The 14597-nt window shown below is 33.1% G+C and overlaps 2 protein-coding genes across 10 annotated transcripts in view; one reads left to right on the top strand and one right to left on the bottom strand.

The window, feature by feature from the left end:
- Positions 1-6689, bottom strand: part of cobl (cordon-bleu WH2 repeat protein) — a 134896-nt gene extending 128207 nt beyond the window's left edge. For 7 of the 8 annotated variants that reach the window (XM_087285683.1, XM_087285676.1, XM_087285673.1 and 4 more), the window contains exons 1-2: positions 6267-6317; positions 5771-5907 (exon numbers count right to left, since the gene is read on the bottom strand). In XM_087285683.1, coding sequence (XP_087141809.1) covers positions 5771-5808 — 38 coding nt within the window. In that variant the 5' untranslated portion in view covers positions 5809-5907; positions 6267-6317. 8 annotated transcript variants of the gene reach the window in all.
- A 2595-nt stretch (positions 6690-9284) lies between these two features.
- On the top strand, positions 9285-12281 carry ccr2 (chemokine (C-C motif) receptor 2). Of its 2 annotated transcripts, none has more exons than XM_087286651.1 (3): positions 9285-9674; positions 10096-10218; positions 10671-12281. In XM_087286651.1, the coding sequence occupies exons 2-3, from the start codon at positions 10200-10202 to the stop codon at positions 11711-11713; spliced, it is 1062 nt and encodes a 353-aa protein (XP_087142777.1). In that variant the 5' UTR covers positions 9285-9674; positions 10096-10199; the 3' UTR covers positions 11714-12281. The 2 variants fall into 2 exon arrangements, with proteins under 2 accessions (XP_087142777.1, XP_087142778.1); XM_087286652.1 differs by having other exon boundaries at positions 9419-9674; positions 10099-10218.
- Positions 12282-14597: the final 2316 nt, after the last annotated feature.

Below are 14597 nucleotides of genomic sequence, written 5' to 3' on the forward strand. Positions count from 1 at the left end.
AAAGCATTAAAAGCACAAAAGGGAGAGTAAATGATGAGGTAATTTTCATTTTTGGGTGATCTATCCCTTTAACTCACTAAATATGAAATCATCAGGGGTAATGAAATGATACTTCAGTTTTAACAACTAACTAATACCAGCCTTTCTTTAGTATCAGTAGAGTATAGCTTGTTTAAATTTGAACTTAGAGGTATTTATGTTAGTCGGAAAGCATTCAGTCTGTCGGAGATTGCTCAGTTTAGGCTCTGCACATTTAGTAATTATTTTGTCTAAACCAAAAATATACAAACCAATATACATTTATTCTATTTTTCTTGTTAAATGTATAACAAAGTAGCGCTGAGTAACTGTACTACAAATAAGAGAAAGTTTAGAATCTGACAGAGTGAAAACCAAAACAATGAATAAGACAAAAATCTGTAAAAATGTATAATCTGTGCATGTAATGAAATACAGTAGTTAGTAATAAGGATGCACACTATATTGTTTTAGCATCGATATCACAATGTGTGAATACGCAATAATCACATTGCAGGATGTGCATTGTGGAGTTTTAGTTTACCAGGTACAACATTTCAGAATTTTGGAGTCATTTTTCGTTTAACCATAATAAAATGAAAGTGTCTCAATTACTTTATACTTTATGTGCTTTTAAGGCATGTTTAAACCAATGACTGTAAAAAATATGGACGACGCGACAGCCCTTTTTCCCATTGAACGCCTTGAGGGCAAAACGCCTGCTTGACGGGCACAAACTGTCGCAAAAGACTGCTGAAATTGGAGCCAGACATGCGCAGAAGGATTGTCTGATGGAGCCAGAGGAGGAGCCGCGAAAATGAGCAGAGTCGAGCTTCCAATCAAACGCTTTATGTAAAATCAACTACGCCCCCCGAACTTCTCAGCATGCGTTTGCTGTCATATCAACAAAAATGGATGTAATAACGTTAACAAATATGAGGGTTTTATATATTCAATCGCGCCAGCTCCAGGCCGCAGCGCATAACTTACTCGCGGCGTCGCGGGCTGATTCCGGCTCGCATGCGGCAGCGCCTGCTCGCTCAGCCGCCGCATCTGGCTTGATTGACTCGGGCTGGAATTGGGTAGTGAGTCCAGGCATCCGGAGTAGGTCCAGCAGAGGTAACATTAGTCAGTCTGAGCTCTAAGAGATAAGTCTCCGGCAGGCGAGAATCTAGCCGGAACTGTGTTTTGCTATCTGGGTGGCTAGGCGTGTATCAGCAAACTAATAAAGCCCGAAAAAAGCCCTGAACTTAGCGAATAAACAGTGTTCCACCAGGATCATGTATGTCAGAAACTATAGTTTACTGCTGAACTCATTTTGTCATGGTAAAATAACACAGAAATCGAATAATAACATTTCAGTCTACTTCAGTCTCCTGCCGAAGCGCAGACGCCGCGCTTTGAGAAACTGTCAATCACAGCTGTCAATCACGATGACACGCCCAGCATTAAATTACTGCTAAAAACAAACTGTTTACAAAAATGAAGATCTGCACCTATTTCAGCACAATAACCAGTGCCTTAATCGACCAGAACTATCTTTCGGGACATTTTATTGCAAGTGTAATATTTTTTTTTATTTGGGCTCAAGTCTCCTTCATTAACACGGAGGAGGCGGGCTTTATGACTTGTACTGCAGCCAGCCCCCAGGGGGCGATCTAACAGCCGAAACCTTCACTCAAACGTAGGCTTGCGGCACACTTGGTTTAAACATTTAAAGCAAGTTGAAAGCATTTGGGTTAAAGGAAAATTACATTTGTAGCTTTAAAAAAGATTTACTGTATTTAATTATTTACACAATGAAGTATATACAGCTTTATTGTACATTTGATTATTTTATTTCTGTACCATTTGTATGTTTGCTCTATTTATCTCTGCTTATAATTTGTTGATTATATGTTATGCACTGACCTACAAAATCATCCCAATCAATCAAAAAAAAATTGATTAATCTATATTGAGAAAAATCACAATATAAATGGAAAAAGCACATTTTCTTTCAACATTGTGCAGCCCTAGATAGTAGTAAAAAAATATTTAAGCCGCCATTTGCCATTGTTCTAATTTCATAAACAGTGGCACTAGTGGCCTTATTCAATCAACCAATGGAACCAAAGTCTCACCTGCCTGTAGCTTTGCAGTAATCCTTAAATTGGGTTCAAACCGAACATGAAGCATTGTGTCACTCACTCAGGTTTACTCGCTGGATGTTTTTCCCCTCATGCTAATTTTCCACTCAAATTCTATTATTTAAGGTCAAAAAAAATATCTCAGTAAATAAAATTGAGGCAAATTCCATGAATTCCGTTCATGGCAAATGCATGCCACATCTGACATCATTACCATGCTGATAATTGACCTCTACCCAGAAATTTGCATTGGCTTTGTATGTAAATTATCTGTGCAAATACTTAGATCTGCGTTTGATGTGAACCCAGAATTAGACCCTAACTAGCGTGTTCAGGTGTGTTTGATTAAGGCTGGAGTACAATAGGAGCCTGTTTATACTCGGTTGCTTTTCAGGAGGTGGTCACGCACCCTGTAAATGGAGAGAAAAACTAATTTAATAACAAAGGGTTTCATTCATTTGTGGTTTGTTTTTGAGAAAGTATGTTGTACACAAATTGATGTAAACTCTTTACAGTTTTGAATGATATCTTGCAAGTATCTCAATGACAAATAAATGTTTACTTTAGACTATAATGACATTAATCGCAAAGTCTACCATGTGCATTTGTAATGATGTTTTACTAGAACACACGTGAAGAACCTCCTGTCATGTATTACCCATTTAGCAGAGACACATTAATGTTGCTAAATGTAAATGGAAACATTTTTATAAATCAGATAGCTATCCGATCAGAAAAAAATGAATGGAGTGACCAGGTGTAAACAGGCCCAATTTATCTACATTCCAGCATTGTCGCTAAACCGACTGGCTAGCATGGTGAAGGTTTGTAAGGTTGACAACTAATTATATGTTACATGTAATTCTTTCCAACAACAGAGCACTTGATGTGACAAGCCTGTAATCAGGAACTTCAAAAGTGTGAAGTAGGAAATTTTCAATAGCACATGAAGGCAGCATCAAACTCTGCAGGAAAGTAGATCTCAAGGGCTAGTGTTGAGAACTCCAGCCCTATTACTGTATATACCCTTTGAACACTTTATATGGTATATGATGCAATGCAGCTATTTTTGTTGCTAAATGAACCTTATAAATCTTGCAGCAAACTTGTAATGTTTTTGTTTACGTGTCTATTTAAAATCTTTGATCACAACTATAACAAAAGTTACTTCATCTTGAATAATATAATGCTTTTCATGATGCATCATTAGCCCCACACAGAATGTGCACACACAGAAACCTGCAGATTTTTCAGCCCATTGAGTCTATTTATTTACTTATGTAAATGTGTACAAATAGATTATCTATTTGGATATCTATTTTTGTGGAACGATATATCACACCAATATATATTGTGATAAAGGATATTATTGTGATTTTAAGACACTTCAATAGCATCATAATGGAAGTACACTCTTCCAAAGAACACATATTTTATTCTTAAGAATATTTAATTTAATTATAGTAATTTAATCATTATAATAACTAGAAATCAGGATGTAAAAGTGTATGTCCTAAACAAATAAATAATAATAAAGGTTTACAAAAAAAGGACTAGTTTACAGTAAAAAGAACTAGAAAAAAGTGTCCACATGTTGTGGGATAATTGTATTTGCATTATTAACCTTAAATAAAAGTCAAAAAGTTATTATTATTTTATTTCATGCTCTAAAAATAATTCGGCATAGATCCGCAGATTTTTTTACAAACTTCTGGGCAAAAATAGCCCAAAATACCTGCAGATTCTGTCTGTTCTGCCCTGCGCATCATCAGTGGGCAGAATGTAAACAATGGAACTAAACTAACTGAAATTGACATTTTATGCAGAATATTATTGCTGCAATATCAATAACTTTGTCATGTTATGCTTTACTAACTGATCAGCAAAGAATTTTTTTTTTTTAACATTACTCATGGTTTTTCTGGCTCATTAGGGGGCAGATCCAGAATCCCAAAAATGAAATTTTTGCTACCTGAAACCAAACTTTTGACATTATTCTTGTAATCTTATAAAGTAAAGCAATCTTATTTACAAAATAAAAAAGCTTAAATGTATTTAAATACATGACCAGTGCTTGAGCATCATTTGGTTCTGTCAGTAGCTGTGACTGCCTGCCTGATTATTGTCAGAAGGTGGAGGTGGTATGAAATGCACTATAGACTGACAGAAGTTATATCAAATCAAGCAAAAGAGAAAAAAATTTAGGAACAAAATGTGTTTGTGGTTGGCCAAACTGAATAAGGATTTTCAGGGTAAGAATCTTGACAACATTTATGTTTGTTCTTGCCATGCATGTCTGATAAAGTAGGTGAAATATTAGGATAATATCTTATTTAAAACTCCTCGTGCGTATCTTTTACCAACTATTAAATTCACTATTGCACTCTTTCTTGCTGACTAAGTCCTTATCTATATGATATAGCAGCTTTTCACACATTTTTTCCCATAGTTAGACATCATAAATATACAGAAGACTGTCTTCAGTAATACATTAACCATGCAATCCTTGCTGTTGTTTACATCAGAGTCCACTGACCAAACCTAAGTGCAAACCCTCTGTTTAACGTTTAAAAGCAGTTTGATATGTATGAGTACTCCTTTAATGAATGATAGCAGTGGGAATGCAGCTCAACTACTGTTCAAGATTTAAAATACCCACAATCGTCCACTGCTTTAGCTATGCAAAAGGGTCTGATTACATAAATGGACAGGGGGAGTGTGGGTAACTTAGATCCACAAAGCAGACTGTTGTGCTTTCAAAGAGGGGACACTGGCTAACATTTAAATGGCTGCTGAGATATGTTACCATCACCAAAAGTTTCTGTGAGAAAGCGAATCCAGTATGGAAGAGTTTATGTCACTCTTGTGCTACAATAATACTAATTTTGGAGTCCATTTTAGTTTTAGGATACTTCATTTTGTACGCAAATAAAATACAAATTCCTTAATATTTAAAAACTTTGCTAACATGTTGTCCAGTGAAATTGAATTATTATTGAGCAAAGAGCAGAAGTAACAAAAGGTGTGTGGCTGGAATACAAAAGCATCACTGGCAGATGAACAGGGAGTTGTTTGTTTTCATTACCTGTGTACTCTTCTCTCATGTAACTGCCAGAACAGAGCTTCTATCCAAACAAGCCCAATGCCATGTAAACTGTTTGGGTTTATTGGTGTTATAGGCTAGCAGATAAGATCTGTAATGCCAAGTGAAACCAACTTTCATCATTTCCAAAATCAGAATTCTGTATGCTAATGTATGCAAGTCAAGTAATTGTACATTGCTCTTATTTTATTTTGTGAATTGCAGTTCTGATTGAATTAATCTCTAAACTCCATGTACTTCTACATTCAATAACAATAGCTGGTGTGTGATTTGGTGTGTGATTTGAACATAAAGCATACAGATAGTAAAGATACGGATTTTTCATTATTAAAAGCGTAGATAGATAGATAGATAGATAGATAGATAGATAGATAGATAGATAGATAGATAGATAGATAGATAGATAGATAGATAGATAGATAGATAGATAGATAACACTGCAATCCATAAAAAATATGCTAACACTTTACAATAAAGAACCTTTATGTGACCAAAAATATGTTGGGTTCTATACACTTACCCTACAGGAGGTCTGGTCGTTGCGTCTCCCAAATTCATCTGTCATAAACTGAATCCGCTTTGTATCAATGCAAATCACTCGTACGTCCAGGCGACAACATTGGGATACAGTTCAAATGACATTCGTATAAGTGTCACCTTTAAAGAAAGATATAACGTTACACATTAGCAGAGCGATGATGACAAAAAATATTGAAATTAACAAAGAGTAGCAACAAGTGTCAGTCAGTAAGTTACTTAGAATGAATTATCCGTTCAACTCAGTCTAGTTTTTGATGTGCAGCCTACAGGTACATGGCGTTATTTATGTTTTTAACGGAAAAAAACCAAACAAATAGAAGCATTTAAAAGAATTCACTTGTCACAATAGACACTAACGTTACGAAATTATACAGTGTTTGTTTAACTCAACTATTCCTACAAATAAGTTGCAAGTCAAAGTAAAAGGAATATCGCACCGAGATATCACTTTTATATAAAACGCTTAAAATACTTACGTGGATTCTGCTGTATGGTTAGACAACCGCACGGGAGTTTTGTTCTATTCTAATCTGTGTCCAGCAGGCAGCGCCGTTCCCGCTGCTTCTCGAGCCCGCGCTCAACGGAAGCCCGAGCCTGGAATTCTGGCGCGAGAACGCGCCTACGGGAACGAGCTGCGGGAGCCTTTGCACTGCAGTAAACACTGACTGTCCTGATACAAAAAGGGGCTCTCGCCACCTAAAACGTCTTTGTAATGTACCGCTCACTTTAGACAACAACCAAACGTTTATTGTCTTGCTGCTGTTTACTGTATTGTCTTCATAATTAACATAATATGAATATTACACTACACAACTTTCAGTAGGATTCTTGCAATCTCGCGTGTGAATGAAAGACATTACCATGGTTACGGTTAAGCTGCAACAAAAGCTTTCTCTTATTATTCAAATAGTGTTTTACTCCCGTCGTTCCTAGCGTTTATTATTCTTGTGCGGGCTGACTGATTGGATAGCAGTGTGCACGTCCCGCCCTCTGGCTATTTAAGCTGGAGAATCCTTCTTGCATCCAAAAAAGCCTTCTGATCCCTTGCGCCAGCCAACACTGCTGCACCACTGTCAGTTTGCTGAAGAGTAGGACATATTTTCTATTTATGCAAAGACAAACTGATACATTTACGGAACAAACTAACCTTGACACAGTAAATAAAAAGAGGAAAAAATGCACAAATAAAGAGAAAAATGAATGAGTTTTTTAGAGATTCTATATAAATACAAATAGGCCTACAATTGGCATTTTAAAAAGTTAAGCAATCTTTTTTATAAACTTGGATTATTTCCAGTATCTTATTGAAACGTAATTTTATTTATTCAGTGTTTGCTAAACACAAGTTTTTTTATTTAGTTTTAATTTTGAGGAAAAAAAAGTTTACACTACACTCTAAAACAATGATATTAGTCATGACAGCATATTTTTAATACAATGTAACTTATTAAACTAAGTTAATCATGTTCTAACTTAATTTTATAAGCTACACAAGCTGTTTTAAGTAAGTTTAACATGATACAAGTTCAATTGACATATAAGGTTAATTTGATTCAGCTTAAAAATTTAAGGCAACCAGGATTTTTTAACAGTGTAGTATTGTTTGTCAACTCAACTCTGTTATGGACAAATTAGGCAACAATGTGTATAAATACTATATATATATATATATATATATATATTTTTTTTTTTTTTTTCTCAGAGAGCACACACACCTTTCAGTGCTTGGCATCTTATCAGCAAGTGAAAGTTACTTTATTATCTGTTAATTATCTGTCACAGATAATTCCGCCAACTAAATGGCAAAGTACACTCAAAAAATAACTAATTGGATGAACTCAATTTAATTGAGGGATTTTAATTGCAGGATTTCCATCCAATAAATTTATTTAGCGCCAGCTAAAAAAAGCTATTTACACAATTAAATGCAAATGAATTGGTTCAACATGGTTTTATCAAAAAAACTTTATATATTTGTATTTGTTATTTAACTTAAACTCAAAGTTCAGATAATATCATGTATGTCTGTTAGGTATTGTATGTTTCAAAGTCTCTATGTTTATTAGAAGTTATCCTAAATGAATTAAAAGAGCCATTTTTAAGCATATTTTAAGAGTTACAAATAGTTGATTGAGACTGATGTCAGAACTCATTTTAGGACAGTTAATGCACACTGAGCAAAGCAACAAACTGCATTTTTGCTAATTAGGCTGCCAACAGCCAAAGCATGGGTGCTTCTGCAAGGTGGAATATCTCAAAACTTAAAGCATTACACAAAATTCTATTAAATCCACCAACTAAAGTGAGGATTAAACATTAACAAGTCTATTAACTTTAAACACCTAAGATTATTTTTATTGTCAACATTTAAAAATTCAATACCACGCAAAGCATGCTGGGAACTACAAATCCCCTAACCAGGTAGTTGGACCAACACAATTCCTTCATGTTTTCCCAACACAAAATGCTTGTTAACTTAATGGTTTACAAATTTAAGTGTACTGAACATAAAACAAATAAATTGACCAAAGAAATTACAAGAATTGTGTTGCTTCAGCTCATTTAAAACAGGCAGTTTGAACAAGCAACAATAATGAGTTTTTTGAGTGGTACAGTGGTAACAGAAATACATGGTAGTAGAATTGATGCAATATTTATTTGCACACATTTTTTAGATTACGCTTTTTTAACAATGTATTTTTGTAGAATTAGGAAAAGTGACAATTTAGAGCTTTTATAAATATAAATAATAAATATTGCCTGAATAAAATATTTTAATTACACAATGATACATGATGGACTAAAAAACACACTGACAAATACACTAATATGCGACACTTTTTTCAGACAACATTATTATATTTTATAAATAATAAAAAAATGCAACCTTAACAAATATTATAATCATCATTTAAAAAATAAAAATAAAAATTATATATATATATATATATATATATATATATATATATATATATATATATATATATAAATATAAATATATATATATATATATATATATATATATATATATATATATATATATATATATATATATATATATATATATATATATATATATATATATATATATATACACAAAATAAGTGAAAATGTATTTTAGCCATTAAGTTCAGTTAGTTTTAGTTTTTTTTAGATATTGTCTTATCAGAGTTCTCTAATTCATGATGAATTTTATTATTTTGCTAAAAAACAACAACTTCCTTATATGCAAATCTAAAGTATTTCCTTTGAAGCCAGTTATCTTAAAATTTAATGTTTTCAATCGAGGTTCAAATCTTTTTACCCATTTATTTTTTTCCCTGTCTTTTGTATATCCACATCTTTTAAAAGACACTTTTCTCAATTGGCAGAACTATTTACAATTAATAATTCAATCATTCATAGTCCCTTATTTTGGTTAACAATTAAAATAAAGTAAAATAAAATAATGAAATTTAGATATAGAAGTGGTTGTGTCATCAGTGTTTTCATTCATACATCCAGTGCTTGCCAAATTAAACATTATTTGTTGGATTTTTTCTGACTGTTGTTGGCTGTGAAATAACTGAACACTCAGCAGTGACAATGCGGTCAATGAACTATTTTGGCCTTTATATGAAAAAGTAGCTCACAAACGCCATACTGCCAAATGTTGGGACATCTGTCTTCAGACGCACAAAAAGTTTAAGGCTTTTCACAAAGGTTTACGAGTGTTTATAGGAATTTTAGACGGTTTTTAAACTCACATAGTATCAGTTCTGCTTATTGAAAGAAGAGTGGAAGTTCGTCGGCTCAAGAAGCGCGGGAACGGCGCTGCCTGGTGGACACATTAGAATAGGTCTCACAACTCCTTTTCAGTTGTCTATCTTTGCAGCAGAAACCATGTAAGTTTTAAGCGTTTCTTATTATGTAATATATAGCAGAACATTACTTTTACTTTCACTCGCAACTTTAGTTACGTTTAACCTTTAATGTTTAATATTGTATTGCCGTAGTTGCTTGTAACAAGTAAAGTTTTTTTTTTTTTTTTTTTTTTTAAATAAACGCGTACCACAAACACTGGTATGTATCGAAGTCTGCGGTGTATATAAAAGTATACAAACATTTGAATATAAACATTTAACTTTTACATTTTCTTAAATCATGGTTTTATTGTGCATTAAATGTGTAGTTGCCTATTGTGCAAAAAAAGTAAACATGATCTCTGCAAATGTATTTTGTTTTTACATAGTTATTTGTTTTTGCAAATGACCTCTTCATATGTCACTTGTTGACTTTATTTTTCTTATTTTTATTTGTGTAAAGAAGTACCGCCCCTGGGAGGTTCAGGAAATAATACTGTACTTCCTGCGTTAAGCCTTATGAGTGTCACAGGAATTTCACAGATTGAGCTGTTATAACCAAGAGACATGTCGGAGACACAAAAAAGTAAGTGAATAAACTGTTTATTCAGTGTAATAATGCTACATTTAAAAGTTATTCTTTCTTATAATTTGGTATTTTGTGTGTTTTTTTGTCAGAATTAATATAAAAATTATTATTTGTGAAAACCTAAAAATTGCAACACATTTAAACATAAAAATAAGTTGCTTATTATTATTATTATTATTATTATTATTATTATTATTATTATTATTATTATTATATGTAAACATTTAGAGACAGGTAGCATCAATTTACAACATGCAAAGATCATTCGCAACCAGTAGATGTCAAAAAACACAATGTAAAATTTAAGTAGTTTTTTTTTTAAATGTCTTATAAACCTGAAGAAATGTTGATAACCAGTGTTAATATTTCAGGATAGATTATAAACATAACATATTACAAGTATGTCTATATTATGTTTAATGACCTAAAATTGTGTTCTTTGTGTACAGGTTATGATGATTACTACAATTATAACGAAACTGAACATGTAGCACCCCTATGCAACAATGGCAACGCAAAGGCTTTCAGTGAGGTTTTCCTTCCCACCCTGTACAGTATCGTTTTCATCGTTGGCTTCATTGGAAATGGTCTGGTCGTCTGGGTCCTCATTAGACATCGTCAAAAATCCAACATGACAGACGTGTGCCTCTTCAACCTAGCCCTAGCTGACCTAATCTTCCTTGTGTCACTTCCGTTCTGGGCTCACAATGCCATGGATGAGTGGATTTTTGGCAAGTTTATGTGTCACACCATAACAGGTCTCTTCATGATTGGTCTCTATGCCAGCATCTTCTTCATGGTTCTCATGACACTGGATCGCTATGCCATCATCGTCCATGCCCACAGTGTGTTCTCCAGACATCGCTCTACAAAAATGGGTTTGGCTCTGGCCTCGTTGGTATGGATAATCAGCCTGTTTGCAGCGCTACCTAACATCATTTTTACCAATGAGCAAATGGATTTAAACAAGAGAAAATCCTGCCAACTTGATTTTCCTGATAATACATCCTGGATGTCCTTCACCTACATTAACATGAACCTTCTGAGCTTGATTTTCCCTCTGATTATCATGATCTTTTGTTATTCCCGGATTATCCCAACTCTGCTCAGCATAAAATCACAAAAAAGGCACAAAGTGGTCAGACTGATCCTTGCTGTGGTAGCGGTTTATTTTCTCTTCTGGACTCCATACAACATCGTCATGTTTCTTTTGTTCCTGCAGAGACGTGGCTACATGTTAACTTGCGAGTGGCATAATGGTTTGAGTCTTGCCATGCAGTGGGTGGAAACCATCGCCTTGAGCCATTGTTGCCTCAACCCAATCATATATGCATTTGCTGGAGAGAAGTTCAGAAGAGCAGTCCTTAAAGTCTTAAAAGATCAGTTTCCAATGTGCTTCAAGCAATGCGCATCTTTCTCTCAACAGTTATCTGAGAGGAGAAGCTCAGCCTTTTCCAGAGCTTCTGAAATGTCCAGCACACAAATTGCATAAACATATTCTTTCACGGAGTTATTTTCATTTTAAGTATCTATATTTTTACCACTCACGTTTGCCCTTTATTCCATTTTCAATGTTCCCCTTTTCATGAATTCATATTCAGTTCAGCTTAAAACTTGCATTTGTTCTCTTTTTGTTTTTGATGTGTTAATAACAGGATTGTATTAAAATTTTAAACCTGATGTTGTTGCAAAAGTGTTCTTCTCTGTACATATGCATATTGCTTTTGTTGTAAATATGATACAAGCATTAGTTTTGATATACATTCTTATTTGTAAGCGGTTTTAAACAAGCCTATTGTTCAGGGGTGAAATTAGTGTTATGTTTGATGTCAATTGTGTTATCTTTTCATGTGACTTTCTGAAATCTTTCTTGAAGAAATACATTGTTTATATTTGAAGTTTTGGTTTTAAAATGTGCATTGCTTGGTGGCTTTTATTAAAAGACTATATATTTTATTATTAAAATCAATTCTCTTTGTGTTATGTGCCATGTAGCCAGCATAATAAACGCAATCACTGTTACGTGACATCAAAAATAATAATAAAATTATTTGAATTAAGTTTTCTTTAAACACTTTCTTAAAATCTCATCATAAAATGCTTAAAATATGCATGTGAGGAGGGGGACTGTCTTTTACAAAGGGGAAGTAGTCTGACGCATATCTGTAAACCACATCTGTGTATGAGTTTATCTTTATGTGCTATCTATGAAACAAGTGGAGATGATCAGTAAACGCATCTCTCTGAGAAACATTACATTTTAAAGATAAGATTAAATAATTTTATGTTATATGGATAGTGAGGAAGCGGGTTCCCTGTATAATCCCTTTATATTCTAACTGTTCACACTGAATGCCAAGGAAGGTTTAAAGTACAGTATATTAAAAATATAATAATTTAATTAATTTAGTCGATTGGAGGAACAAGTAAACAAATTGTTTAAACTGTATAATATACTGTATAAGTATTGTATGTATATATACTGTAAAAACTGTAAAGAAGTTAATAAAACATATACTATACTCATAAATATGTAAAAAAGGTGAGCATAAGCAAATACGTTCACCTCTTGGGGGTGGGGATGAGGGTGAGAGGGCATGTTGCAAATTTTAAAAGGGGATTTTTTAAGGGGTAGTTCACTCAAAATTGAAACTTCTGACATTATTTACTCACCCTTTACTAGTTTCAAACCTTGAGATTCTTTCTTTCACTGAAAGATGAAAACATGTAAACATCGACAAGCTTCCATAGTAGACAACACAAATAACTAAATTAATCTCTATTTCTTAAGCGCTTTTACAATGTAGATTGTGTCAAAGCAGCTTAACATAGAAGTTCTAGTAAAGTGAAACTGTATGTCCAGTTATCAGAGTTGAAGTTTAGTTTAGTTTAATGTGGTTTATTTTCATTGCTGAAAGTCCAAACACTGAAGAGCATCAAGAAATACTATGGAAATCAATGGTTCCAGGGTCTGTAATATTTTTCAAAAGATCCTATTTTGTGTTCAACCGAAGATAGACACTCATAAAGGTTTGAAACAAATAAATGGTAAGTAAATTAAAACAGAATTTTCATTGGGTGAACTATCCTTTTAAGTTGCTTACTTTTTTGCCCTCTCAACAAAAATAATATATATTTTTTAAATATATTCATAAGTTTTAGCAAATAGAGCTCAATCATTAATAAGGTGCATTAAAGACTGTTTTTTCAAGTGGATTGAATGTAAAACAATTATGTTTTCTCTAAAAAACTTCTGAATTTTGTTGTTTCAGCTCTTTTTAAATAAGTTGTTTGGAGAAGCAGCAGCAAAAATCTTTTTGAGAGAACCTCGAGTCATTATTAGCAATGAATGTATATTTACTTCATCTTTAATGTAGTCTTTGTTTGTTTTTGTGGCAATTTTGATTATATAAGGTTGTAAGAAAATGCTGAATTTAATGCTGTGCTTGTATATTGCTCATACACTGAAAAAAATTATTCAGAGATGACTCGTTGGATTTACTCAATTTTTTTACGTAAGGTGGTTGTAAACTATTTGTGTTGAATTTAAACAAACAAATAAAGTTGAACATTATTAAATTTAAATTGTTTGTTTATATTCAACACAAATAAATTGTTTGCAACAGTTCTGCATGCAACACTTTTTTCAGTACTGGATAATAGATTTGATACAAATATGCAAATGAGACAAATAATTGTTTTAATATTAACTAAAGGCATAGTTCACCCAACACAATACATTCCGACCGTCATCATTTAGCCCACTCACCCTTCACTTGTTCCATTACTGTCTGACTGTTCACTCACTTTCATAGTAAAAACAAATACCGTGGAAGTCAATGGTCACCATTTTTGAGCATTCTTCAAAATTCTTCCCTTTTTTTTTCAAAATATTTTAAATTTTTTTTTTAATTTTTTCAATTTTTTTTTGTTACAAGAAACTTGTTGCACCACTTAGTATATTTAACTATTCCTTTTTGTTATTCATTTCCTGTTTGAAATATTAAATCAGACCAAAAGTGTCTACTGATACTGAATCAATGCATACGATCAACCACTAGATGATGTTCAAACACTTTTTATCAGAACATTGTGCTCTGTCTCAGAGGAAGGAGAAAAAAACAGAGTCGTAAATAGAACACAAATGAAACCATATGCACACAACAGAAATAGCACGGCTTAGTCTGACACTTCGTTTGAAACATGAGCAAACATGATCATATTTATTGTCATGAATGTGCAAAAGCGTCTTACATCTGTTGCTTTATTTTGTTTTAAGCTGTACAACAATGAGGCATTTACTATGAATTACATTTATTATCTTAATCCTAAGCATGCTGGTTTGTATACAATTTAATGCACTTTTGTTTGTGTGT

Source organism: Danio rerio, chromosome 16 (assembly GCF_052040795.2).
Source record: "Danio rerio strain M-AB ecotype USA chromosome 16, GRCz13ab, whole genome shotgun sequence".
Lineage (NCBI taxonomy): Eukaryota > Metazoa > Chordata > Actinopteri > Cypriniformes > Danionidae > Danio > Danio rerio.